The sequence below is a fragment of the Spermophilus citellus genome (assembly GCF_964194105.1).
Source record: "Spermophilus citellus genome assembly, chromosome: 5".
NCBI lineage: Eukaryota > Metazoa > Chordata > Mammalia > Rodentia > Sciuridae > Spermophilus > Spermophilus citellus.
Window position 1 is genome coordinate 18,442,657 of NC_138186.1, and position 27,373 is coordinate 18,470,029.

At 39.2% G+C, this 27,373-nt stretch overlaps 1 protein-coding gene across 1 annotated transcript in view; it reads left to right on the forward strand.

Annotated features, from left to right (window-relative positions):
- Positions 1–27,373, forward strand: part of F13A1 (coagulation factor XIII A chain) — a 161,475-nt gene that overhangs the window by 40,884 nt on the left and 93,218 nt on the right. Inside the window, exons 4-5 of the mRNA XM_081294903.1 lie at positions 7,088–7,339; positions 25,507–25,625. Of these exons, the coding sequence (XP_081151029.1) occupies positions 7,088–7,339; positions 25,507–25,625 (371 nt within the window). The remainder of the gene's footprint in view (positions 1–7,087; positions 7,340–25,506; positions 25,626–27,373) is intronic.

Sequence of the window (27,373 nt, forward strand, 5' to 3'; positions counted from 1 at the left end):
GATTAGCTGATGGGCAGCCACGGATGTTGACGGATGAGAGTTCCAAGTGAGGCCTGATCGTGATCTCAAAAACATGCTAGCTCCTGGGGGGTGAGAAGGGCTGTTTAGTGAAATGAAATACTACTCTGTCACAACTTCCTCACTCACAACTCAATCATGGAAAATTCTTTCCCAGTGCCTGACGGCCCTGAAATCATTACACTCAGAATTAAACATGGTGTAATGGATCCCCCAACAAGACCCGAGGTGCTATTGACGTGTCGGATCTCACATTAATAATCAGATTTTCCAAGCAGTGAATATAAGAAGTCCTGCAAATACAGGTTCTTTTTTTTTCTCTCCTTTTGGAATTCATAGAGATATTCTGGATTTGCTTCCATATGCTGATCATGGCCCTGTGGTTCCACCATCGTGACAGAGCGGCTCAACCTTCTCCCTCTGTCCTTCAGTGACTGACATTACTTTAGAAATTTCCAATTCGCATCTGCCTTGGCCTGGAGACCCTCACACAAGTTGTCCTCTGCAGATCCATTTTCTCACTGTCCAAACACTTACCACTGCCGTACTTCTGACTCAGAAGTCCATTCACCCCACTGAGAATCTTCACACTGTCTTTTGTCTTATACTTCTTCAGATTTATAGTTTGTTTTTTTTTTTTTTCTGGTGGCTTCCTTTGTCTTCTCTGTTTCCTTTCCCGTATCCTCCACCTGACCCCATGAAGGCAGACTGTGGTCCAATCCCTGTCTCTACCTTTGCCCAATTATGTGACACCGTGCATGTGACACCCTTGTTGAGCCTCGGTTTTCCATCTTTAAAATTGCCCCCACTGAGTTTGCATAGGGACCTCAGGAAGGGACCCTCCATTCTCGTCAATCTCAGCACTAACAAGAATTTTTAGGGTCTCAGGGTTGAGCATTTTAGCTGTGAGTAGTAAAATCAATAAGGATTCCTCCTTAGAAGTCTCTGAGATGGTGAGGAATTTAACCAGCAGACTGTAAGAACCCTAAATGCTGTCTTAATAATGGTGCAGGTCTTTGTTATTAGCTTGGTAATATACTCTCTTTAGAAAGAAAAAATAGGTTTTGGTATTTTCTCTTTAGGCCCAAGTTTTAGACAGTGGGTATCTATAATAAATCATCCTTTAAATAAATAAAATATAATATCCTCTAAGGCAGAGGTGGAAAAACTTTCACTGTAAGGTTCAGATAGTAAATATTTTAGGTGTTGCGGACCATATGTCCTCTGTCACAATTACTTGACTCTGCTATTGTAACACAATACTGTGTTCTAATAAAACTTTATTTGTTACACCCATACAGCACAATTTTTCATATGTCTGGTTGTATATAAAGTATGTTGACACCAATTCGTGTCTTCACACATGTACTTTGGATAATGATATCTATCACATTCTACCATCCTTGCTAATAAGAATTGTAATGCATTCTGCGGTCATTTATTTTTAAAAAAAAAAACCATAATAAAAAAAAGAAATTCACAAAAAAACTCTTTATTAACTTGGATAAAAATAATAAAAGGAAATTTATTGGGAAAAAAAACTTTATTTGTACAAATAGGCAGCAAGCTAGAAAATGGTCTCTGGGTCATAGTTTGCTCTCCTCCAAGGAATGACTGATGATTAAGGTGATCATGGATGACTCAAAAAATAGAAATTACAAATGGATGGCAGGTTCCAGGTGACTCTTCCATGATGGTTCTGGAATAACTAAGCCTTATTTAGAAAATAGTAAAATACATTACCGTATTAAATTCTCTTTCTCTCTTTTCTTTTCTTTCATTCATTCTTTTTGTTGTTGTTGTTCTTTTCTTTTTTCTCTCCTATACAAGTTCTTCTAACATAGAAATCAGTAACTCAAGATTTTATGTATTTATTTATGTATTTATCTATGTATCCATTCATTTATTTATTGGGGGAGGGCCTTGGGGATTTAACCTAGGGACTCTTTCTCACTGAGCCACATGCCTAACCCTTTTTATTTCTTTTTTTTATTTTGAGACAGGGTATCATCACTAAGTTGCTTAGGGCCTCACTGAGTTGCTGAGGCTGGCCTTGAACTTGCAATCCTCCCACCTCAGCTTCCTGAGTTGCTGGATTTACAGGCATGTGTGACCACGCCCAGCTCAACTCAAGATTTTTAAATCTGTGATAAACTGGGCTTTTAAAGTAGATTTTGTTCTCCAGTCTATTGATAGTCAACGCACCCATTCTGGCTTCCCACTGCTGCTGCAGAGAAAGGATGAGTGAGAGGAATCAGAAAGTCTAAAAGAAATGGGGAAGGAACAATAATGTCCCTGTATTAGGTGCCTCCCATCACAATTATCACCATTTCCATCTTGCAGAATGGATGAAGTTTTAGTTGACAGAGGAAGAATGCTTTGACCAATGTCACATCTAGTGTTAGAGGGTTGAAAATTGCTTTCCTTCTGGTCACAATCCTTGTCTCAACAAGAGTGACCAGTTTTCCCAGAGACACACATTTCTTCAGTCTCAGAGCCAGAGTGGAAAACATTACTTTTCTTCCTCCTGCCTGTGCTTTCCAGTAACTGCTGAATTTAAATCACAAACACTAGATGTTCCTAGTCAGCACCTGCTGTAGACCAGACACAAAGCTTTCATCATGAAATTTGTTTTGTCTTTCCTTTTCCAGAAGTAAACTGCAATCCATCAAGGAATAAGAAGTTCAGACAATTAAGTGATTTGCCCCAAATTGCACTAAGAGTTATCTGTGGAACCAGAATTTGACATGGTTCTCACCAACTCCAAAGCATTTTCAACACAAATGACTTTCATAGAGCTTAGTATTTAAACTCCCAGACCCTCAAGCCAGACAGTCTGTGTTCCAATGTGAGCTCCACTGTATACCAACTGCATCATCTGGAACAACTTTTTTTTTTTTTAATAATTCCTTGTCTTGGTTTCCTGATTTATCAAATTAGGATGGTGAAAATTGAATCCTTCTCATAGTTTGTTATAAGGAATACAGAGGAGACAGGAACATAATAAACATCACAAGCGTTGTTTTCTTCTCTCTCTCTCTCTGTGGACTATAAGTTCTCATGGGACTGTTGGTCTGTTTTGCTTGTGTTATATCCTTAGAACTTAGAATGATATCTAGCACATAATAGAAAATATTGCTGCATAAATGAAAAATGTTCAAGCTAGTCTTTTAGTGGTGTTATAACTGGATTCAATGCCAGTAAGAGTAGACAGGACTCTGTTTTTATTTTCCTGTTTTGGGTTCTTTTTAAAAATGTTTTGGCATAATTTGGATTTTATAGGTGAAATTTAGTGTGTCTTTTAAGTCATACTTCAACATGTAATCTAGGCTGAGCATCTTTTTTATATTTTTTAACTTGTTCTTATTAGTTTTACATGATAGTAGGATGTATTTTGACATATTATACATATATGGAGTTCAACTTTAACATAAAATTCCAAAATCCAAAGTGCTCCAAAATCCAAAATTCTCCAAACCTATTTAAGATCTTTCATGACACCACACGTAGAAAATTTTACACCACAAAACTTTGTTGTATGCAAAAAAATCTTTTAAATATTGTGTAGAATTGCCTTCAGTCTATATGTATGCAGTAGGTAGAAAACATACATGAGTTTCATGCTAGACTTGGTCCTATCTCTGATATATCTTAGTGTATATGCAAAATTAACAACAACAATAAAAAAAAACCTGGTCAGAAGCATTAAAGATAAAGGATAATCAAACTATACAGGAAACCAGTGACTGTATCAGTTCTTTCAATATTCTTACCCAACGTGAATGTTAGGATGAAGAAGCAGCTCAGGTTTGAGCACATCTCAAGTACAAAGAGTATTTTCAGATACAGTCTTCTAGTTCTTTGCTATTCTCAAAGGTAGTTTTACACCTCCTTTCATTTTGTGTTTTTTTTATAAAAATCTGTGATTACTAGATTTTATATTTTAAAGTTGATTTTCACTCAACTTGTGTCATTTTTTTTTTAATACCGTGCACTCCAAATCCAAACCAGTATGTAGTGGCATCAGCTGCTGGGAGCACTGCAGTAATTGAATTATGGGTCCCATTGATCTGACAAGATTGCCTGTACTGTCTACACTTCAACGGGGAGCGGTGCGGGGGGCGGGAGGGGGGCTCCAGGGAGCTACAAGCTCTCTGGGGAAAAGATCAACCACATCCCTGAGTCTGAGCAAACACAAAGAGAAAGGCTAAACAGGAAAAGGGTGGACACAGTTGCCCTTGAAATAAACATGCTCTGGCCCGTGGGTTTATGCAGGGACTTCTAGAGGCTGAGTCCTATTTATCCCCAAGAGCCCTACTTGGCCCCTGTGGCACCGTGGCAAAAAATCATGATTAAGTCTCATCAGATTTATGATGGGTATATATAATATTCATTCTGAATGGTGATTAACTGCTGCCCCTAACACATAGCAAAGTACTGAGGTTATCATGTTTCTCCCTGGTTTGCACTGTATAAATCATTATTTTCATTAAAATGAAGCAGGCTTATAGAATTGCACTGTAGTAACTTATAGGCCCACCTCCTCCTAAGAATGCTTTTCCTGTGACAATATGCCTACCAAAGGATCTTTTAAAGACCTCCATAATGAAAGAGACTAAAATGAAGTATTATTTATTTGAGGAGTGCTTTGTAGGTTTTATGTAACACTATTGAAGTGCGTAAGTTTTGCTTTTGAAGTTTCTGCTTACAACCAAAATAATTTGCAGACTTATCTTATTTGTATCTCTCTTCAAGGGGAATGAATCTATTATATTTTGAAAAGGTGTATTAATGAAAGATTTGCTGCAGTTTAAAATAGCAATGGATTTGATCATTCCTGCAAATTAGACTGTAAATGAAACTATAAATTAACGAGACAAAGAATGCTGTTAGGTTGACTTTGTAGACACAGTTCAGAAAACCACTGATAAAATTTAGCTTTAAGATTAAGACCACAAGGGCCGTGTTGTGGCACAGTCATAGGGCGCTTGCCTAGTACTCTCAGCACCATGTAGAAATAAATAAAATAGAGGTCCATGGACAACTAAAAATAATTTTTTAAAAAACCTTTCTTTAAAAAAAAAAGATTAAGGCCATGAAATAAGGATCCCAAAATGGTGATAATAAAGAAAAATAACACTTACCTTGAGATAGCTTATATATAAAACATGATGAGCCTGGAAATATGGTGAAATGACCTGATGCTTAATCTTTTATTGAAATAACAAGTGCTTGTTGTGTTTGAGAAATTAATTATATGCAAAGCATTCACATTGTTCTATTATTTTTCCTTTCTATGGGATGGGTACTACTATTGTCCTTATTTACTGGTGAACAGGAATAGAAGAAAGTGGGGGTTTATAATGGTCAATTAATTTTCCAGAAGTTGCAAGGGTAAGATGTAGTCAAGCCAAGATTGAAACCCAGGTCACTTACCAGAAGTCTGAAATCTTAACCGTTGCCTATGATGTAAGCCTAAATCATTAATGGGATTGGAAACCAATATATAAAAATAAATATAAAAATGGTTACATATGGACACCCTACCAGCATATTCCTATTATAGGAAATATCATAACAAAGAAATTTTACTCAGAATCAACAAAAGTAATTTGCTTTATGAGCCCCCCAAAATAGAATTGTGTATTAACAGTACTTCTATCTAATAGACAATTGCAACGTTTTAGAGGGTAGAATTTTAGGGAACTGATAATACCAAAGTCCCCTATAACTTTTGATTTTGCATCCAAATTGGTGTTTCTACAACTAGTTTGAATTCACTCTCTGACCACTGTGATAGTTTGAGTAGAACTTGACCCCTTCCCCGCCAAAACTCAGGTAAAATTTAATCCCCATTGTGAATATTAAAGGGTGGAAACCTAATCTGACTACATGCTTAGAGGTGGGGCCTGTGGGCAGGAATTAGGATTAGAGGAGATCATGAAGGTTGAGGTCCCCATGATGGAATACTGGTGACTTTATAAGAAGGGAAAGAGAGACCAGGACACATGTAGGGTTTGTGTCTCGCCACATGGTTTCTGAGCTGTCTCAGGTCTCTGCCAGTCAGAAGGCCCTTGACTTTAAACCAGAATAGTGAGCCACACTAAACCTCTTTTCTTTATAAGTCAGCTAGTCTGTGGTATTGTATTATTAAGCAACAGAAAATTGACTAAGACACCAAAAAGAGTCTCTTTAAATCTTTCTGTCCTTTTTTTTAAAATAAAATAAATCTGAACTTCAAAGAAATTAAGAAAACTATTATTGTTAGGGGTCAGACAGATGAGGATGGGGGAGAATACAAGGTTAAGAGAAGAAATCTATAAAATGGGCTCACTGGGCTGACCCCCATATGCTTTCTTTTTCAAGAAGCAATTTACCTGCAGCCCTGCCTAAGTGGACAGGATATGTCACATTCTTTGGCAAACTACCTGTTAACTTCAGGAGAAATCCAGGTCCAAGATAATGTCGAGGGGAGGAACACAGGAGACTTTCATGACCAGATCCTGAAACTCTGAGAGATCAGGATAATTCCTCCAATCATAGAATCTATAAGAATGCATGGTTAAGAATCCAAGTAGAACTGGCCGGCATGGGCCAAGGTGACACAGAATTGCCATGGCAGTGGGACTTGAAAGTCTGATGTCATCTTGCTGTCAGTCAAAAGTCAAGAGGTGGACTTGGGCAAGACTCTCTGGAAACTTCTTTGGGATCCCCAATAAAACTCGAGTGCCAGAGAGGCACGTCGTCCCTCTCGTCTCCAAGAGGACCCCGTCTCTCCCTTGGGGAGGTCCATTTCCCTTTGCCTGACCCTTCAATAGACTCATTCCTCTGACTCTGAGCAACTTGTCTGAAATCTTTCTGACTTGATCACAGGAATCAGGGTTTGAAGGGAGCCTCAGTTCCTTGTAGGTCCCCAGCTCCAAGCTTGTTGATAGAAAAAATGAAATTCAAACCCAAGCTTTAGGATTTCAAGCCCTAATGGAGTATTTCCCCCTTTGGGCCCCAGAGTGAGAACAAAATGGTTTGTGAACTCTGTCACACTCACAGGTCCTTCTGCTCCTTCTCACAGGTCGCTACCCTCAGGAGAACAAGGGAACGTACATCCCAGTGCCGGTCGTGCCAGAGCTGCAGAAGGGAAAGTGGGGGGCCAAGGTCATCATGAATGAGGACAGGTCTGTCCGGCTGTCCATCCAGTCCTCCCCCGAGTGCATCGTGGGTAAATTCCGCATGTACGTGGCTATCTGGACCCCCTATGGCATACTCCGAACCCGCCGAAACCCGGAGACAGACACATATATTCTCTTCAATCCTTGGTGTGAAGGTAAGGGGCAAAGTTTTTTTTTCTCATTAAAAAAAAAAAAGTCACATGTTTCCAATCATCGTCTTTGGAGACTTAGCAGGATTATTCTAGAGGATGTGACCCTTTCCTACATACACTGTTGTTGTTCATGATTAAAAGAGAAAGATGCTAAATTTGTTCTTCGTGTTTGTGAGAATGAAAGCTGTATATGGAAAGGTATTGCTGCTAACACATTTATTCTAAGAATTAATTGAAGATTGCTTAATGTTTCCGAGTTTGTTGTGGAACAATATGTTGATGATACAACATACATGGCTGCTGTGTGCTATTTCTGTAAACTCAATGGCTTATTCAGCTTGACTTTCAAAAGTAGAAGAATCCATGACTTTGTCTTCAAAACACAGAATGAAATTCAACCATGTCCATAGTGCAATTAACTTCTTCATCTCCCTAATTCAACAACAGAAAGCCTCGACGATCCCACAAACTTGTTTAGATGCCTGGTGGGTGCACATTTTGCAAATCTGTACCTTGTAGGTACAAACATGTAGTTGTATTTGAATACACTTCTACTCAGTCTCTAATGCTATTTTGATTCTTCCTTTCTATCTACTGCAGAAACTTAACCTAGTTACATTCAAATAAACTCAGTCAAATTCAGCAAGTTCTCTATCAATTCAATTTAAAAACCATGTCACACCCAGGATACTCTCCCCTACCCCATCTCTGCCCTCCCATGCCTCCCCGCTGTTCCCACACTTCCTGTGGAGCTGACAGAGGCAAATGCCACATGAAAGAGAGGGTCAACTTTTAAATCTTCAGCAACAAGGAAATGAAGCATAAAAACTGAGAGCAGGAGACATTTTATATCATCCTGCATTGGGCTCCAATATTTTCCAAAAAGAAGCGATATTATTGTTGATTTTTTTTAAAAATCAATTTTATTTGTTCCTTTAAGATATAAATGAGAGTAGAATGTATTTTGGCAATTATACACACACATGGAGCATAACTTAATCTAATTAGGATCCCATTCTTGTGGTTCTACATAATGTGGAGTAACCCTGGTTGTGCATTCAAATACAAGGCTGGGAAAGTTATGTCCGATTAATTCTACTGTCCATCCTATTCCCCTCCCACCTCTCTTCCCTTAGTTCCCCTCTGTCTAATCCAATGGACTTCTTCTATTCTCCCCCTCCACAACTTCCCTTGTTGTGGGTTTAGCTTCCACATATCAGAACATTCAGCCTTTGGTTTGGGGGATTGGCTTATTTCACTTAGCATGATATTCTCCTTGTTTAAGAAAGCTTCATTTGTATCAGGGTTGAACTGAATTAGGTATAGATGAGTGGACAAAAAGGTTTTCTACTCATGTAGAACATAAATCCAATCCTACTGCCCTTTGAATGAGCTGGTCTGGTAGTGTTGGAAGATGGCATTGAACTAATCCTATTCCCCCTGTTCCCACCCTCCTCACCTCCTACCCAGCACTCCAGACTGATATTCAAAGTTGATGCTAACTACATATATTAACTGGGCCATGTGAAGTTCAAAGGTGAACTTCTATCTTTATTAATGACAGGAACCAGGTACAAAGCATTTGGCAAATGATTGGTGCTAATGACACAGATGGGGAGTCAAATTATGTGAATCTGGGGAAAAGAACCAGACAGTGTATTGGGGAGTTATCTGTATCTAGCAAGGAAACATAGATAAAGGAAGAACTGAGAAATGGTATCAAGCCCTTGGAAAGACCAGCATTCAGGAGTCCAGGAGAGGAATTGGCAAAGATGGGAAGAGACTGAGGTGGAGGAGTATGTAAGAAGCAACCTCTCCAAGAAAATTATATTTTCCCTAGGTTCAATCCCTGATCAAAAACAAACAAACAAACAAACAAACAAAAAACACTTACCTTGACCTTGACCTTGACCTTCAGTCATCTCCATGGTCAGCAGCCTCCAGAAATTTTCTGCTCAGAAAGTTGCATAGACCCAGAAGTAAAGATGCGTATACCATGGAAGGACCTCCCTTGATATGTCTGTGCAGAGAAAGAATTGGAGGAAGGTGAGACTTCTACCAAAGAGACCAATTTGGAAGCTGTGGTCCAAGACCAATGTGGTCTGTTGATAGACAGGACCACAGTGGTGGCTGTGGAGGTGAGAAGTCCCTTTTGGACTTAGAACAGAAATTACAGAGGAATTAAAGATGAAAGGTAAAGACAGATGAGTTGATAATAACTTTAGATGTCTGGTTTGGCCATTTTCAGAGCTAGAAAGACTGGAGGAAATGGAGGGAATATCCAGGCATGGAACTAAGAGATTGTTGGGAAATGTTAACTTTGGTGACATCTATGGGACATACAGGTGAAGATGCCAATAAGGGACATGAATAAGTAAATGTAGAACTCAAAGGAGATGGCTGAGCTAGTCGTGTAAACATGGACACCATCAAGATCAAGTATAACCCCAAACCAACTCAGTTTAATAGATAATTAGAGTCAAGGCAGAGAAGTCAGAAAAGGAAGTTGAGAAGGAGCAGTCAGTGGGATACAAGAATATCCAAAGACCACAGAACAGATATATGGACTGATTGAAGAAGACCGTGATTAACTGTCAAATGAGGCTGTTGGGTTGAATTGAATAAGAAAAGAAAGTGGTCATATTTTGTGGAAATATGGGCATACTGGCAATCTTGAAAGGGCCATTTTACTGAAGCCAGGGGACAGACACCAGTGAGATGGGCATGGATTGCAGCATAAATGGAAGTGAGAAAGTAGTGATGGCAGGCATCACCACCTCCTTCAAGAAGGCCTTCTGCACAGCCTCGGTGTTGAGGTGCAGGTCAAAGAAGAATGTTTTAGACAGGAGAGAGAGAGTGTGATTTTATGGTGGTAGAGTTTTCTGCCCAGAGGGGAACAGTGGCTCATAGCCTGCAAGTTGGGGTCACCTGGAGAGCTTTAAGACCTCCTTCTGCCTCAGTCCTCCTGCCCCAGGCTGACATCATGACATGATTGGTCTGGAGCACAGCCTGGGCTTCTGCAATCTTCAAAAACTCTTCCGGTGATGGTTGAGGTCAAGGTTGAAAAGCAAGGCTTTCAGAAGTGAGCTCCTGGCATGCATGGCATTCAGGAACAGGTGAAGAGGTGGTCCCTCCACCCTTCCTTAAGGAAGGGCCACAGGAGGAGAGGGTAAAGATTCTCTAGATTCAGTGGAGGGAGCTTGTGATTCTCTTTCTATCAGCGATGGGTAGAGCAAAGTCATTTGTTGAGAACAAGCAGCAAAGAGGAGCTCAGGAGGCCTGATGGAGAAGACAGAGTGGAAGGTGAGCTTATTACAGGAGCACAGCAGGTGGCCTCCCTGCTCTCCAGAACGCAGGGAAAATAGACACAATCCCCTTCATTCCTTGGCCTGTGGAAGTCTAAATATTTCTGCAAATTCCTGGGTTATATCTGTCTCTGGGACTATCTCTATTTCTAGGAATTCTTTCACCCCACTGCTGACCCCTAGAAACCCCCAAGTAAGATACTCAACCCTTCTTCAATATCAATGTCATTGGCAACAGTCAAACCATCACACAAAATACCCATGAATGTCTAGACCTTAACTGAAGTTGGACATAATTGTAAGAACGGAAGGATTTTTTCCAGTGATTCTCAAAGCCAGAGGACATCCGAATCACCTGTAGGATTTGCTAAGACAGATTCCCTTGCAGCACCCTTAGATTGAATAGGTCTGGGGACAGGCCTGAGAATTTGCCTTTCCAACCAGTTTCCTCAGGCTACTAGAACCCCACTTAGAGAACTGTTGATTTACATAATAATCACAAAATAATAATGACAAAACACAGGAGAGTACAATTTACTCTCCTTAAAATCCAATACCTCTTCTTCAACCTAATCCTGATCTCTCTCAACCTTACCACCTCTTCTCTCTCCCACTATTGGTGATGTTCCTTATTCTCCAAACTCCTCTCTAATTCTCTCGCAGGAGTAATGCAAAAGGGCTCATTTTTAAATATTATTGTTTTGTATTCCATCAATAATCATGCTTTTGGGAACTTCACACTTTTAGACAATTCCCTCCAGAAAAAGTCTGGTGCCCAGCTTTTAAGAAGGAATCTTTTAATCTCCTTATCTTAATATACACTGATATCTCTCAAGGAATATTTATGAAGTGAGAGAATGAATTCATCTCTTTTCACTGTCTGTGTGAATTTCCAGCCTAGCACCCAAGGCATAACCCAAAAGAGAAGGACTATATATATGATGATCCCCACTAACACAGCCAAACACACAACTGCCCAGGAATCACCATGTTTTCTACTTGTGTATACTAATGCAAAACAAGGGCCCCATTGAGTAGCTGGAAAGTGGTTTGAAGGAGGAGTAGGGCCTTTGCCCAAGTGGAACATATAAAGAAGAAAGGGGAGCAGTTCTCAGAAGTTGTCAACAGAGAGTCAGGAGGAGCAAGATGCTGGTGAGGTCCAAGTGGCAGCGGACCCTGGGTTGAAAGTCACACCAGCACGTACAGCACTTAGAGAATGTTCAGCCCATTCCTGGGGGCCCTTCAGCCTGCTTTGCATTCATAGGCAATTTGTCCTCCTTAATCACTAAATCAAAATGGAGATCAATAGCAATACCACCCTGGTGAGGACAGAGCGGATGCAGGGACAATTATCGCTTAGTCTTTAAGTTAATAGTGCTAACCAGGCTTCGGGTGCATTCCATGAGGGGGCCACAAAGGCAGCAGGAGTGAGTTGGGTGTTTATTGTGAATTCATCTTGTTCTTCTGACCATGTGGGAACTCTGAATTATTGAATGTGTTTCACCCTTTAAATGTCAAGTGTTTCCGTTTGCTAGTCTGGAATTACTGCTAGAGTGAGTTCTGCAGGGTGTGGATTTCTGGTGGCTTTGCCTAGCTCTCTAGAGGGGTCCTCGGTTATGTTTGGTTGGGTATCAGTTATCTTTGTGGGGTCTTCCTTCTCTTGCAACTTGTTCCCTCCACTTCATTCCCCATCATTTACCTCCTTCGACTTTTTATTCCTAGTATTTAACAGTCCCTGGCACACACTAGATGTTCAACAAATACGTGCTGCATTGATTCAGTAGTTCCAAGTTCATACATTTCGTGTTCCCCTACCCCATCCTTCACACGTGAGTGGAAAATCTCAGTCCTCGCCATCTTGAAAAAGAGTCAAAAACCTATGGCGTGTTTAGGGAAGTATATTTGTAGGTGATGTGTAGGTAGAGTTCTATGTTAGCATCTAACACCCAGTTAGCATCTAGTGTTTCCAACTGGTTTATTCAGGGCCATTTCTGCATTTTCTTTTAAACAAAGAAATCAATTTTGTCCAATGTGAAAAAATGTAAATAAGTTTCCAATATCTTGAAAACTTTTAATAGACAGTAAAGAAATATGGCCAGCTCGCATTTTGTTATTAAATTCATCCTTAGGCTCTTTTGATTTGTAATTATATATGGTCTATTAGACTCCAGGACAGAATAATTTGCCAGGACTTGTATTCTCAGAGGAAGAATGACCTCTGATGGCGACCCTTAAGTCCAGACCAGCATTCATACCCTCAAACTGGGGTCACTCATCCATCAATCCAAATATTGATGGTGTGTCTCCCCCAGGGCCCTGACAGCACAATTACCCATGCAAAGCACAACAGTATTCCTTATTCATTCACAAATATTAAGAGTCAAGGCTTAATATAGCACTAGGGATATGGCAGTCAAAAAGACAGGCACAATTTTTACCTTAATAGAGCTGCTAACAAGGATTTTACAAGTGAGCTACATAAAAATCTAATTACAATTGTAAAAGGTACTAAAATAAGTCAGGACATAACAAGAACATAAAACAGGGGCCTCTGACCTAGTTGGGGAGCAGGGGAAAAAACAATTGGTGTACCTTCCTCAGCCTCTAGAACAAAGCATGTGAACAATAATAATCAAATAGTTATTTTACTGAACTTTAATGAATTTTCAAAAAAGCTTATGTAAAACTTTTAATCCTGTATTTATTCAAGAATTCTGTTTAATAAAATGATTTAAACAGTAGTCTCTTCTTATCCATAGTTTTGAATGTTGAGGTTTCAGTTTCTCAAGGTCAACTGTGGTCCAAAAGTATTAAATGGAATATTTCAGAAATAAACAATTCCATAAGTTTTAAGTCTCATGCCATTATGAGCAGTGTGATGAAATTCCACACTAACCAGTTCCATGCTGCCCTGGACATGAATCATTACTCTGTGCAGGGTATCCACACTATATATGTTACCCACCTTTGGTTACTTAGTAGTACCTCAGTTATCAATAGACTGTCATTGTATTGTAGTGCTTGTGTTAAAGTAACCTTTATTTTATTTAATAATGGTCCTAAAGTACAAAGAGTAATGATTCAAAGGAGGTACCAGGGCATAAAGCATGGAAAGACCGGCTAACTCTGGTACTATGTGGACATAGTGTGGGGATGGGAGTTGGGTGCTATCCAAGGTTTCAGGCCTCCACTGAGGGTCTTGAATCATATCATCCGCTATGGAAAAGAGAGGAATGCTGAGTCACTTAGAGGCTCATTCATCCTCTTTCTACCAGGTGAGTGTCATCCAGTGTGGCACTGTAATCATCTAAAGGGACCCCAGAGAGCTCACAGTAAATGTTCTTTATAGAGGCATATATGTGACCCCCAGAATCAAAGTACAAAGCTATTTACAAGATGCTTCTGGAAGAAGGAGGATTGGAAGGGTCTAATGCAGAATCACCTTCATCTACTAATTCATGTGGCTTACCATTCTTTCAATGTGGAAGTTTTTATTCTCTTCAAAGCATGCTCATAGTTTGTCTTCTAGCTTGTGTGTTTTGGAAAACACAACCCTTAACTCATTCAGCCTTGTACAATGTGTAGCATGGAGTTGGTGCATAATGAATGTTTGCAGAACTGGATTGATAACCACCACTACAAGAGGCCAGGAGTGGATCAGTGGGCTCATATTTCAAGAAAGAAAACAGGCTCAGTAATGTCACATAAACTTCTCAAGGTCATACAGAAAAGTAGGAAACAAACTGGTACATAAACTTGGGTATCCCGACTTCATCAGAGCAAGCTCTTTTGGTTTTTAAACAAAAGTCATTGATATCTGGCCTTGTGCAGGAAAAAGAAATAAGAAGCATAGGGCTAGTTGAGCAAATTCTATGAGGATCTGTCCGTGTTAGAAAGTCCTGCCCTTAAAAAATAAATAAATAAATAAAAACAAATGAAAACCAGGTTGATAGCTATAAGATCAAAAAATAATTTCCTCTGAAAAAAAAAAAAGAAAAGAAATTAAAGCATGCCAGCAAGGGCACAGGCTCCCTTAGAGATTATGTGCTAAGTAAAGAAGTTCTGACATTTTCTTTGTAGAATTGCTTCATGAATAATAGTCTGCCTTCTGAAGATATCTAAACTAAAAAGTCCTTAACCAGCAAAACTGCCAAGTGAGCACCCCTTGAAGAAACTGCTCCATCTGGCACACTCTATCACATCACGCAACATGCTTGCAAGGCATGCAGGGGTGCTCAGCTGCTGGGGAACCGCTTGCCTGTGATTTGTGGACTCATCACACCCTGGAGCTGATTGGGGACAAAGGCAAGGGCTCTGGAGTATCCCCATGTCAGGAAAGTGGTGGCTTTGGAATCTTCCAGAACAAAAAGCAATTAGACTCTGGAAATGCCATTCCTCCTTAATGGGCCCCAGTGTTTCCCAGCCCCGGCAGAGAGGAAGTTATTCCTGATATGCCTGAAACACAGCCTGCTGGAAGTTGCCACCCCTTCCGATTTACATGGAGATGGTGACACCAACCTGGAGTCACATTTGCTCTGCAGATGAAACCACTCCTTCCAGGAGTGATTCCAGGCTCCCAGCATAGGTCTCCCCTCTTCCTTTGGTGACACCCGGCTTTTACACAAGGGGGAGGCAAGTCCAAGAGATGCCCCATCCCCTCCCCACTTCACTAGAAGACACCACCGTAGGCCTTCAAAGAGGCCAAACCATTATTCCTTGTGAAAGATTGGAGACAGAACCCAACGCTGACATAAGCTGCCAGTCTCTCAGAAATGCCCCGTGTGATGGCCTCCCTGGCACCACAGGTTGATCCCAGAGCTCTTGTTTGCCAGGGGTGAGTCTAATGATGTCAGAAACAGGGCTTGCTTTAACTTTCAAAGAGCATGTAAATAGCAAAAGGAATTTCTCAGCCCAGGCCATGATGAATGGCCCCACCTTCTCCCAAAGAGGCCCTACAGATACTAAAATCAATAGGCTCAACATTCATCTTTACATGTTTGTTACAAATTCTTATTTCTCTAGGTGGGGAAGCCACTGGTCATTTCCAAGGGTGCCTGAAATCAGCCTTAGCAGTGAGTCCTAAAATTTTGCAGCTCACAATTTTCTTTCTTTCTTTCTTTCTTTCTTTCTTTCTTTCTTTCTTTCTTTCTTTCTTTCTTTCTTTCTTTCTTCCTTCCTTCCTTCCTTCCTTCCTTCCTTCCTTCCTTCCTTCCTTCCTTCCTTCCTTTCTCTCTCTCTCTCTCTCTCTCTCTCTCTCTCTCTCTCTCTCTCTCTCTCTTTTTCTTTTAACTACCCCACTATTCCCACCAGAGGAGCAGTAAAATAAATGAGATCATCATTCTTTACTACTTGCCTCGTGCAAATTGTTCGTCACCCTGGAACGGGGGTTATTTACAAAGCACTTTGAAGGTCTGCTCTGGTGGAAGTGTCGCTCTGGGGAAGTAGATGGAGATGCTGTGTCTCCTTTGATGGAGCCATGTGTAATCTGTTTTCCTCTTGAATTTTGTTGTGGTGATGATGGTCCTTTGCCAAATGTTACTTAGAAACCAAAATTCGTCATGATCCATGGTGATTCCACTTCCGTTCTGTGATTATCTAATCCAAAATTCTCCACTCAAGTGTTTGAGAAGTGAAGTTCCCAGACCCCACACTTGTGCACAAGCAAACACACACACACACACACACACACACACACACACACACCATGAGTAGACCAAACTGTTGGGTTTCTAGAACGTTCAGTTGTTAGTGTGTTTTCCTATTAGTGGAATCCTCCACTTTACTAAGTGGGAAACCAGTTGTCCTTGGAGCAACGACCTAACCTGAAACCAACCCAGAATTTTAAAACAAACAAAAACAACACCAAAAAAGCCAACACCAAAATCTCCAGAGGCAAACGTTTTCCTATTTTTATTAGCCTTTCAAACTCAGGGACTTTTTTATTTTTTGGAGTTTCCATAGTGATGTACAAAAAAAAAAAAAAAATTTTTTTTCACCTGGCTCTGGACAACTATATTTTAAAGTGACAGATCTGAATAAAAAAAAAGCGGGGAAGGAAAGCACTGCTTTCCACCTTCAATCTTATTTTAAAACCATACATAAATTTAAAATTAAAATTGAGGCTTCCCATTTGGCTTCCTTGCCTCGTTGAGGATTCATGATTATGCCTGCTCGGTTTGAGCTAAGATTTAATTCAGCTGCTGGAAGGAAAGGGGTGGCTGAGCATGGAACCACACACCTCTTCCTATTCATACTTTGCAAATTTATGACTTCCCATCAATAATAACCCAAAGCCCAAAAGTAAATCCTTCATTTTCTTGGACTTCTCTCTCAGTCTCTAAGCACCTGACACCATCTCCATCTCTCAATCTGGTAGCAAACATTTGCTGGTTTCCTACCATGCACCTGATACTGTTGCTACCGTTGTGCTGGGTGCTAGGGACACAGTAAACTGGTTCCAGCTAACCATCAAATCCTGGCTTCACCTCTCACTAGCAGTATGGCCTTAAGAAAGTCTCTCAACTCATCTCTGCCTCTCCCCTCATCTATAAAGTGGGGATAAAATAATACTCTTCTCATAGGAACATCACATCACAAGTGAGGTCATTTATTTTCAGACAGCATGTCAGAAGTTCCTAGCACATAGTGAAGACCAGCTACAAGCTTGTTTGATAAATAATGATTAAACAACCATCTCCATGCAGTAGGATGAGAATTACCCTCAACATCCTTCTGACGCTAAGAGAACAAGGCTTAATTTGGCCTGTACTGAAGAAAGTCCAGAGAGACTTAACGAGGGAGGAAAAGTTATGATGATACGATGATATTTATTAGCAAATTCGTAAAAAAAAGAGCATAGCCCTAGTGCTTTTCAAGAAAAATGAATCCATAAGAGTTGGACTTGTTTACCTCTTATTAAAAGACTGATTCACTTAAATGCAAACGCATTTATAAAATAACTTTCTAAAATAACACTTTCTAATAATAAAAGAGTAATTAGAAACAATGAAACCATAAAAAGAACTCAGAAGCACCGACTGTTTCAGTCAGCTTTCAATTCCTATTTAAAAAATACCTAAGATCATCACTTTAAAAAGAAAAAAGGTCTATTTGGATCAATTTCAGAGATTTTAGTCCATGATCCCTGGGCCCTGTTGCTTTGGACCTGTGGTGGCACCGTAAATCATGGTGGGAGCCCATGGTAGAGAAAACTGTTCATCTTGTGGTGGCCAGGAAGCAGAGAGACAGGAAGAGGCTGAGGACCCAATGTCCCCTTCAACGGCACACCCCTGTGACCTAACTTCCTTCCACCAGGCCCCATATCTTAAAGGTCCCACCCTTTTCCCCATAGCACCATGCCGGGGACCAACCCTTTAACACATGGGCCTTAGGGGGACATGTAAGGTCCCAAGTATAGCACCAACTATAAGCATTTTGGTGTATTTCCATCTATTGAGTGTATTCTTGAATGGTTTTCATTTTAAATTGACAATTAAATACATTGTCCTTTTCAAATATATACACAGGCAGACAGATATATGGTAAAAAGCTAAATTCCCACTTTTACCAACCTTCCAATCCTAGAGAATTCCAAGGAAAAACCAACTTTGTACACATGTTCCAGATACCTTGCTACAATGTCACATATCTGTGTTCATGTATACACCTGTAATGTTTGGATTTTTAACTGCTAACAGGATTTGGTTATTCTTGTTGCCCCGTGATTTCTCATACAATATGTCTTGGAAAGTTTTCTTTTTTAATACATACATATTCTTTTGAATGACTGCTCAGGATTGTTGTATAATAACTGATTTAGCCTTGTATTGAAAACAAGATTTTCAGTGGTTTAGACTTTATTTACCACCATTTATTTACAGCCATTTTCACCATAGCATGCCCTGCTCTATTGAGTATTATAGGCATTTCCTACAAATGTGCTTCAATAAAGTAGATAGTTAGAAATACCATTGCTTGGTCAAAGGGAATTCACATTTTAAATTTGCATAGATACTGCCAAATTGCCTTTTTAAAAGTCTTTACTACTTTACTACTTTAGAATACGATCACAATACATAAAGTATCCATTGCTTCACACACTCATTGGTATTAGGTGTTACCATTTGTTTTGATATTTGCCAACAGGGTGAGAAATCATGGTTATTTTGTAGCAATTTTAGTTTGTAGATCCATAATTATTAGTGTAGTGAATATCTTTTCATATATTTATTGAGGCTGTGTTTCTGTACCTCTTCTTCTCTGGTACATGTCACCATAATACTCAATTTGAAAAAAAAAAAGCAGAAAATCAGTGTACAGTGATAAGCATTATATTTGGGGGAACCTCGAGTTGAGCTACTCAGGACAGCTTGACTGTCGACTCTGCTTCATTCAGATAAGAGACTCTACCTCTTCTCTCTGCACACCTACAGAGGTGACCACCATTCTTTGACCACTGGGCTTGCCAGGGTATGTTTTTCTCATGGGAACAGCAGATTGTAAAAACACCTGCTCAGCTAGCAAGTACATGCAACCCCTGCACTTATCACTTCTACTAATGCCACGTTAGCCATCATAAGCCCAAACCAAGGGGGCAGAACTGCTAGCTATATGGCAAAGGCCATCAACATAGAAATGTATAATTCAGGGCCAAAAGCCCAATTTACCATTGGACAAGTCCCCAGATTTTCTTCATTTTTTACCATTTTACTTTTTAAATATTTTTCCACATTGTTTCCTTCAGATAAACTTTTGAATTAAAATACAGAGTTCTAAAACAGTCATAGTGCCAATGTAAAGTGGGTTTACATTGACCATGTAGACTAATCTGGGTAGAATTTATATATTTGTAATATTGAATCTCCACCCAATTAGAAACTTTTTGGATGTTATCATTTACACTGATTATGCTCTTTGGCAAAATTTGTATTTATTACAAAAAAAATTCCAAACAAACTCAAAAGTAGAAAAACAGTAGAATGTGTACTCATTTATAAATCTCCCAGAATCAGCAATTATTAGGATTTTGCCACATTTGCTTTGTCTATCCTTTTCCCTTTAACTTTGTTTTAGTATTTTCAAGCAAATCCAAGTCCTCATGTTATTTTACCCCTAAGTATTTTATCACATATCTTTTTGAAAATATACATTTGTGTATGTATGTAGTTATGTGTATGTTTGTATGACCATGAGTATTATATAAGTGTGTATATTACACATGTACATTCATTCATGATATGTCTGTACACACATACATACACTGTCAGGCACACACTATGACATTTTGATCAATGACAAATCCATGTACAACAGTGATCACTCAAGATTGTACTATATACTGACATCTTGGCCATCTTAGTTTGTGTACATACACTTTATGATGCTTGCACATAATGAAATTGGCTAATGAGGCATCTCTTAGAATGCATCCCCTGCATTAAGTGATGTGCTGCTGTATAATTATTACAGCCAATAAAATCAACAAGCGTCCTTTAGTATTATTTAATGACCAGTTCTTAATCAGATTTCTCCCATGTGTAATGAATTACTTTTTACAGTTTCTTCGTTCAAATCAAGGCCTATAAATTAAACCTGGTTGCTATGTCTCTTAAATCCTTTCTTCTAGAGCAACCTTCTTCATCAGCCCACCCCAACCCCCCACCACATATACCATAAACTCGCTGAAACTGGGCCATGTCTCACGTACAACTGCACCTATTCTGAATTTTGCTGATTCTGTCTGCTGGCATCATGAAATATGTCTGTCTAACCCTTGTGACATTTTTGGCTAAGCAGTTAGATCTAGAGAACAGATCAGGTTCAGCACCAAATATTTGGGAGGTGGGGAGAGCAAAACTTCTTCAGAAGTGACACTTACCAGGGCACTTACCCAATCAAGAGACACATATGTCCAGATTTATCCATAGGGTCAGGTTTTATTAGTCTCATTTTACCATTGTGAAGTTCTCTTTTTGACAGATGGTTTCAGTTTGTTATTTTATTAGAAATTGTGAAATGGTGACATTCTAACTACCATTCCTTCTGCGAATTTATTAGCATCCATTCTTGGTCACCTTGGGTAAAATTCATATGCCCTCTCTGATTTTCAGTTTTCTAATGAAGAGTTGATTCCTAGCATTCTGCAAAGGTGACCAATGCATTTTTATTTATTTTTTCTTTTCTTTTTTTTTAATTAGATGACAATACAATGATCTTGACATATCATACATTTGAATCAAATGGGGTATAATTTCTCATTTTTCTGAGTGTTCAGGTTGCAGAATCACATTGGTTATATAGACATGTAGATAATACAGCAATACTAGTGTCTATTTTATTCCTCTGCCCTTCCTATCCCCCCTTCCCCTCCCCTCCCCTCCCATCACTTGCCAATGCATTTTTAAATGATTACAAATATTAAAATGGTGAAATGCTTAACATGTTCTAATCCTTTGCAGTGACTATTATTTTGGATATGTGAATTTTTCCATCCCTTGCAAGTAAGAGCTTCTTTAAGTTGGGTTCTGACTCCTTTATCATGACCCTAGAATCCCTTCCTTGTCTTATGTCAGGAAGAAAGGTTTCGGGAGAGGCTCCCATACTTCCTGACCCAGGCCTGTAAACCTATAGTGAGTGATTCTCTTAAGGAGCCCAGGTACCTATGAGTTGAGAGATGTCCCCAGCCTGTGGCACTGCTGGGAGGGGATGAACTTTAGGAGGTGAGGCCTAGTGGGGGGGGGGGGGCGTGTCCTTGAAAGAGATATTGGGATCCCAGCCCTTTCCTGCATTTCTTTTTTTTTTTTGCTTCCTGCTATCAGGTGAGCAGCTTCTTCTCCCCATGTGCCCCCACCATGATGTAAGGCGCTTCCACAGACCCCAAAACAATGGAGCCATCCGACCATGGACCGGAACCTCCATGAGCCCAAATAAACCTTTTCTCCTTATGAGCTATCATCTCAGCCATTCTGTCCAGTTAACAGAAAGCTGGATAGCACATACCTCCAGACTGCGGTGATGATGGAGAGAGATTCATGCATCTGTTATTTTGACCAAATGATCTCTAGGGGTTTTTCTTTTTCATTCTTTTTTACATAATTGAACATATGTAATTTGTGTTTGTCATGTAACTTCCTCTTTGTTACATACGCCTTGAAGCATTATTTAATGTTCTTCCAAAGTATATTTTAAGGGCTTTATTGTTATTCCATTGTGTGGAAAAAAATTGTAGTCTTTTCAGAATTTTTCCTCATTTTCTTCACTTTAAGTACTACTTTGGCAAACAAACTCTCTCAATATCTGTTTGATGCATCTCTGACTTATTTCCATTTGATCGACAGATTCAAACTCTAGACCAAAGACTATGGCAATTTCGAACCAATGACGTGATTTCTGAGTTGCTTTTTAAAGTATTGTGCCAATGACAAAAACTAATAATACTCAACACTAGATAAAGTGTGTCAATTCAACACACTTCATCTGGTGTTGAGTATTATTAGTTTAAATCCTTCCCTCTTTATATACATATATTTATACATATTATAAAAATATATACCTATACATAAAATATTTATTTTATTGTTTTATTAGCTTGCAGTTCTTGTGTTTGTACTTAGTTGAACTTTTTTTGTATGTTTATTTCCCTCTCACGTTTCCTCTTCTGTGAATGGGCTGTCCTTTATATACATTCTTTTATACAGTGTATGATTATCTTATCAATTTGAAATTCTTTACACATAAGGAAAATTTACTAACATGTGCTAGAACTGCAAATAGTTCCCTATTTTGTGATATTCTTTACATTTTACTTAATCTGAAATTCATGAGTTTTACATTTACACTAAATAAAATGCATTGATCGTTTCCTTTGTGATTTTTTTTTCATTACTTTCGTTTGGGTAAAACTTTCTCATCTCCATGGTCAAATATTCACATTTATTTTATTTTAGGTTTCCTATGCTTTCACTTTTCAAATTCAGATTTGCAGTTTATTTTAATGCACATAAAATGTGCTGTTCTCTAACAGCCAATTTTCCCAAGTGAATTTAATGAATACTCTAGCCATTCTCTTTGATATTTCCTTTATTGCATATTAGAGTCATACAAAGATATGTGTATATAGTCATATCTATTTCTGGAATATTTATTTTGATCTATTTATCCATTTTATATGAATTGGTTAAAGTATAGTAGCTTTATTGTATATTCCAACATAGGACAAGCCCTTGAACATCTCATAGTAAGGGAAACGTAACATCATCCTTCAAAACATTTCAAAATGGCACTTGCAGACCTCATGGGACCTAAGAGAGATTCTGTTGCCACAACAAGCATTTTAAACCTATTTGGCTAAGTTGACTATTTTGTGATAATCACAACAGTTAAACCACTACAGTGAAAGAATAAAAATACTAAAAAAAAAAATACATAAGGAATCTTTCATTCTCTGGGTGTTCAATTCCATCTGGTAAGTAACTATGTGCATATAAAAGTTCAATGCCCTTAGATACACTCTCACGCTATTTTCTTTTAAAAATAAAAGTGTTCTTTCATGCATGTACTTAGAGATATTGACCTCAGACTCTGTGTCAGTAGTCACTTCTGTACGTGTGTCTCTGGCCAGATGTATTTGGAAGTGAAGCTATAGTTTCAGGTTTGGGGTCCTCAGCCTAGACAGAGATTGCCATTAGTGGCTTTCTGCCTCTGGATCACCACTAGGCCACCTATTTCTAGGCAGCATATTTCACCCTTTAAAAAACTGAGTGGCGGATGGGACACACTTGTTATATAACTCTGGAATCTTCTGGAAAGTTAAAACAGCTTTGGGAGGAATGAACTATCAATATACACAAAAACATGGTTGGATCTCAAAGTAATGAAAAAATGGGGAAAAAAGTCCATACTGTGTGATTCTATTTATATAAAATTCTAGGAAGTTTACAGAGACAGAAATATAATTAATGATTCCCTAGTGCTGGGATGAGGGTAGGGTGGGGAGAGAGAGAGGCAAGAGGAAACTTTGGGGGTGAAGGATGTGTTTATTAACTTGATTGTGAAATTGTATGCCTTAAATGTGTGCAATTTATTGGACAGTAAAATGTACAGTTATCTCTGGGATCTGCAGGGGATGGGTTGCAGGCATCTTCCCCAGGAAAACAAAATTCATGAATACACAAGACCTTATATTAAATGGTGTAGTATTTGCATAGGTCCTAAGCACACCCCTCCCAGCATACTTTAAATCATCTCTAGATTACTCATAGTGCCTCATACAAAATAAATGCTCTGTAAATAGTTGTATTGTTTAAGGAATCATGATAAGAAAAAAAGTATGCATGTTCAGTACAGACACAATTTCTTTCCAGATATTTTCAATCCATGATTGGTTGAATCTGCAGATTCAGAAACCAAGGAGATGAAGGGTCCACTGTATGTGGTGTGTGTATGTGTGCACACTTGCAAAAAAAAAAAAAACAGGCAAAGGTAGCAAAAGACAGGAGAGGAAGAAGTTACAAGAAGGTACAGGAGAGTAAAAAAGGCAAGGAAATACCCAAGGATATGGTGTTAACCTCAGTACATCCCAGAATGGGAGTCAAAGTCTGTTGGACTTAGCAGAGCTTCTCAGACCTCACTGTGCACAAGGTGCTGGGGAACTTGCTCACAGGCAGATTCTGCCTCAGTGGGGCTGTGAGGGGCCTGAGATTCTGCATTTCTCACAAGCTCCAGACAATGCTGCTTCTGGTCTTTTGACCATTCCTTGAACCTTGGGTATCTAGAGCATTCTGTTCAATTTGGCCTCATGAAAATCACTCGGGAGTTAAAAAACAAAATGATAAAATCCTCATGCCCTCAATCTCATCCCACTTCAGACATTCTGATCTGTTTAATCTAAAGTTCAGTCTGGGGAATCAAGAATATTTAAATCTCCCCAGATGGTTCTAATGTGCGGCCCAAGGTGTGTGAACCACTGTATTTTATTTATATATATAGCAAACCAGGAGGACAGAACCCCCAAAAGGTAATAGAGCTGTCAGTTCAGTATAACAAATCACTCCTGCAGTCAGAGCCAAGGTGGACTCTTTCCAAATATGCAAATGTACCTGAGTATGATTTATACCCACACAGTCATACCTTTGTTAAAGACGCTTGTCTATATACACACCAGGCCTGGGAATAAGTACCACACTAATGACTAAGTAGGTAGGTGGGGACCAAGGCTTTCCTGTGACCATACCCACCAGGAAGAAAAGGCCATGACCTGAACTAAGCTGATCAGGGCACACACAACTACCAACACATCCAGAAGGATTTTTTATGATCAGGAGCCCACTTATGACCTCCCTCCTCCTCCAACCTGATGGACCACAAACCAGGCATGACAATCAAGACTGCTGTCTTCTGATGTGTCCCATATTTGTTGTTGTGTTTTTTTTTTTTTAAATCTCCTTCCATTCAGCTAGTTTTCTATTGATGCTAATAGGTTGGAAATTCTTTTCTGATCTGCCTTACAGATTGGTATCTGCATAATAGAATTCTGCTTCTGAAACTACTGATGCACCAGAATCCTAAAATGTTTAATGAGACTTGTCAATTTAATTGTGCTGCTTGGAACCTACCGAGAGAGAGACAGAAAGAGAGAGAGTTTGTCAGCATTTTGCTGACAAATGTCATCATCTCCAGACTGATCTCTGCTACTGATTATTTTCACGATGGCTAAAAATATTGGGAAATGAGATGTGTTTAGTGAAACAATAGGCATTTTTTTCTTCATTAGGTAGATTACATTGCAGTTTGGTAACAAAATCAACTTGGAAGTATTTGAAAGCAGTCTGGTTTGGTAATGGTCCTTGTGTTCAATTTCTGATGCAGAGGATGCTGTCTATCTGGACAATGAGAAAGAAAGAGAAGAATATGTCCTGAATGACATCGGGGTCATTTTTTACGGAGACTTCAATGACATCAAGAGTAGAAGCTGGAGCTATGGTCAGGTGAGCCGCTTAAAATTTGTCATTGTCAGGGCGTTTTTAGTTAATATTTTTTTTTTGTCACATACATTACTGCAGGGTGCCATACATCGATATTAGACAGGTACAATTTCCTGCTTTTCAGGATCTAAGACTCCAAGACAGAAGGCATTGGAGTAGAGACTTATAAAGACAACTGCATAATTTATCAGCTGAAACCACATATCTTCCTCTGATGACAAATGTTACAGAGATCAGAGATTCTGTGGATGTCATGGCTCCAATTGAGAAATACTTTGGCATCTTAGTATAATGAAATCTCATTAAGTCAACCTAGAATGGATTGAAAACCTCATTTTCTTACTTTTTTCAAAAAAAGGTGTTTTGATAACAATGCAAAGAACACTGCAAGGTGTGTGTCTGACTAAAAGAAAAACTTGAAAAAATTATTAGTCTGAGATGCCACTAATTAAAAAAGAGTATTAGCATTTTTATCAAGGAAGGGCCACTGGACTTTTACATAGACACATGTTATCAGCTGCAACCTCAAGTTACTGTCTAGATATAAAGTAGCAAATGGTATTTCCTTAAGATATTCAAGAATTCAAACTTTCAATTTGGTGTCTTTAACAATGGTGCAGATGAATAACATTTTGCCACATTTCCATACATGAATGCCCGGTCTATGATTCAAAATGCTTTTTTTTTTTTTGTTAGCACTACAAGAAAAGGTGAATGTATAATTTCTCAGAGATTCCTGGCTGAGATGACTGTAACTGTGCATTATTTTTCTGAGTATCCAGAAAACCTTGGAATCTCAGAGATTCCACAGAACCTGACTACAACAAGTCACATGATACATTCATAACTTCTGGTGCCTTGCTTTGACCTCCATATGGGATTTCCGGTCTTCACCCTCAGCCCCAGGCTGACCATTGAGACTCATGTCATGAACTCTTATTGCCACCAGCCAGCTTTGTGACAAGCTTCACCCTAACTCCTGAGAATGCTGTATCTAGTGTTCAGGCTTGCCCACCTATGTTTCTGATATCCTGCTGAGCTATGATTTATGTTTGCTTGCCTTGTTTTTAGATTCTTTCCTGGCTCCCCAGTTAAAAGCCCTCTCCTTCCTCAGAGACATCGCCTTTGACTACTGTCTGTTGTCCAGTGCCTTTATGTTAGATCCCCATTTTCTAGCCATAAGGTGATGTCTTAGTCTGTTTTCTGTTGCTATAACAGAATACCTGAGGCTGAGACTTTATAAAGGAAAAAAATCTATTTAGCTCATGGTTTTGGAAGCTGAGAGTCCCAGGTTGGAAAGCCCCATCTGTTCAGCCTCTGGAAGGTCCCCCTAGGCTGTATCACAAGATGATGGAGAAACAAAAAGAACTAGCCATGTACAGAAGGGCCCAAGCACATGGCGTGGGCTTGCTTTATAACCTGTTCTCACAAAAACTAACTCACTTGTGAGACCGTTTATGGCCCTAACTTGACTCTCTTCAGATAGCTAATGGGGGGAAAGTTATCAAGGTAAGTAGAAAGGAAAATAAGGAGTCAGGGTCAGGGTGCTCCTAGCCAGCATGCCTTCAGGTAGGCATCCTTGATCTCAGGCCCTATGGCTACCATCATTCAAAAGAGACCATTAGTTTAAGTCTTTCAGCCAAAATAATAAGCCATACCCGTTGCTTGCAGAGATTCAGAGAATAGTGAACTTTGTAAATTTCTTTAACTCAAGAGCCGCTAGCATGTTCACAAACACAACGGAGATGTGT